Consider the following 2,452-nt stretch of genomic DNA (forward strand, 5'->3'; position numbering starts at 1 on the left):
ATCTAGCCTCTCCCAGAGACGTTTTCTGTGAACCAGGTAATGGCATTTTGATGACATTGACATATTGAAGCAGATGCATTCATTTTTTAGGATTGCTTTACACATCCTTCCCAAGATAATACCAGAAAGGATTTTTAGTTTTGTTATTTAGGAAAATGGACTGCTTCCTTCTCCCCTTGACTACTGCAGTCAGAGCTCTTCTACCTTGAGGTACAAGACTTACATATTTATACTTGTTTTCATGTTTGGAAGTGGGGATGGGAGCAGAGGAACAGTTATCCTTTCATGTTAAGAGATATTTGCCCATATTTTCATACAATGATTATTAAAAGAAAAGATTCATTTTTGAAAGAGTCAACCTGTTTCTATGCTTCTGTCTCAATTTTTTTGTGAATATAGAAATGCAAATAGTTTAATTTTGGCATGTATGACTATAATCAGGCAAAATCAAGTTCAAACAAGGAAATTAAAACAATGGGCATATTATATTCTTGAAAACAGCATCAATACATGAAAACATTAAGCCCTTAAAAAAAAAAAAACTATATTTTGTAAAGTCGTTTTATAGCCTTTCTTCATGTTGCCTATGACATCAAAATAATAGAACCCATGTTTTACATTATACCAACTAAAGCACCTACGTTCACATAGGTTAAAACATGGCAGCCAAAGCAATGAAAATATTTTTACATTTACCTTTACCTATTGATTTTAGAACAGGCCACTCCATATACCATTTGCCCAAGTGATTTGGATTTTTGAGAGATTTTTTTTTAACAAGTGCCTAGAATATGAATTGAAATTGTTATGTTTCATATTTTTTTTTTCAAAGCACATAGGTGAGAAAATGATTTAGACATGCCACTCCTCACACTCAATTTGCCCCTACTACTTTCATAATTTAAGGCAAAAGGAATTATTTTAGTATGAATCTAGATTGCTAATCTCAAATTTTGCTTCAGATACGAACTTTGTCTACATGTGTATATAAGTAACGTGTACCCTCAATAAGTATGACTTTCTTCTCTTTTTAAAGAAACAGTTTTGCAACTTTGGCATTGTAAATTTCATTAGTTTTGCATAATTCTTAAATCATAAATATGGTAGTCTTTAAAATTCAGCTACTGATATTCTTGTGTAAAAATATTGTATTTCCTTTTAAATTTTTCAGACTCTTACTTTTGGTGATGTGGTTGCTGTTCGCCACTATGAGAAGGCATAGAAAGGTGATGGTCCTTGTGTGGGCTGATTTCTCTCTACAATTTTTCTGTTCACTCAAGTCTCAGCTGCTATCCTCCTATTGTAATAGCACAAATGACCACTAATTAGAAGGTTAACCTTGGTGTGGAAGAGGAAAATAGTGATTTAAAAATATGTTGCTCCAAGCAACTAGTCAGTTTTGATCAGCAAATCATCATATTTTATAACTCGCATTTAAAATTTTGAGTCACTTTTTTTTTTATAAAGAAGTAAATAAATTTTATACTTTCTTTTGGACTTTATATCAAATGGGAATAAAAATCTTACACATGTGAAATGGTGTTTTTAATATCATTATTCTGACTGGAAATTGCTTAATAAAAAGTGTTAAATAAAATAGCCATTCTTATGGCATAAATAAGACTGGGAGACTTAGCTCCTAGTTAAAAACAATAAGCAGCAATTTAGGGAAATGTGGAAATTTCACCATCTTTGGTTGAGATTTCTCCAGAGGCTTTGTGATGTTTAAAATCATTTTGTCAACATCTAAGACTTGTTACAATGGGTTGAGCTACAGAAATGAAGTCTAGCCATTGGAAACAGATCATCTGAAGAAGCAAAATGATATCCTGTATTTTTTGCCAATAATATGCTCACATATATAATGTGTGGAAATTATGAAATTAAGTAAAATAATTCTGGCATTGTGCATGCATTATGTGCAAAAAAATACAGTCTATCAAAATGCCTTATTTAATCAAAATGCCATATATTCACAATTTCTTATTAAAAGATAAATAGCAAAAGGGAGTGAATTTTATCCTGGATTATGAATATGTGTCTCTACATTCGTAAATTTAGCTGGTATAAGTCAATATGAGTGTTAAATGGAGTGTATAAAAATATACATAAAGTCATTTTAATACTTTTTTGAGTAGTATTAAAAGAGGAGGAAGGTGCTTGCAACTAAGTTGCTCAAACCAAAGTACAACAATATGTCAAAAAAACTGGCATAGCGACACTTACGAAAATACCTCCTGACTGGAAGGAATGTGGCAAACAAATGTAGAAGGGACATTATTTGTCCAAAATTGGGTAAATGATTTGGTAACCAAATCACAAACCACAAACCAAACTCATTGCCATCAAGTTGATTCTGATTCACCCAAACCAGAAGCAAACCCACTGCTATTGAGTTGACTGATCTCTAGCAACACCCATAGGATTTCCAAGGTTGTAAATCTTTACAGAA

The 2,452-nt window shown here is 32.0% G+C and overlaps 1 protein-coding gene across 1 annotated transcript in view; it reads left to right on the forward strand.

Annotated features, from left to right (window-relative positions):
• The window catches only part of FABP7 (fatty acid binding protein 7), a 4,819-nt gene extending 3,597 nt beyond the window's left edge, over positions 1-1,222 (forward strand). The window contains exon 4 of the mRNA XM_007950708.2: positions 1,172-1,222. Within this exon, the coding sequence (XP_007948899.1) occupies positions 1,172-1,222 (51 nt within the window). The remainder of the gene's footprint in view (positions 1-1,171) is intronic.
• Positions 1,223-2,452: the final 1,230 nt, after the last annotated feature.

The sequence above is a fragment of the Orycteropus afer genome, unplaced genomic scaffold, assembly GCF_000298275.1.
Source record: "Orycteropus afer afer isolate SDZICR_OR568_19922 unplaced genomic scaffold, OryAfe1.0 scaffold00286, whole genome shotgun sequence".
In the NCBI taxonomy this organism is placed as follows: domain Eukaryota; kingdom Metazoa; phylum Chordata; class Mammalia; order Tubulidentata; family Orycteropodidae; genus Orycteropus; species Orycteropus afer.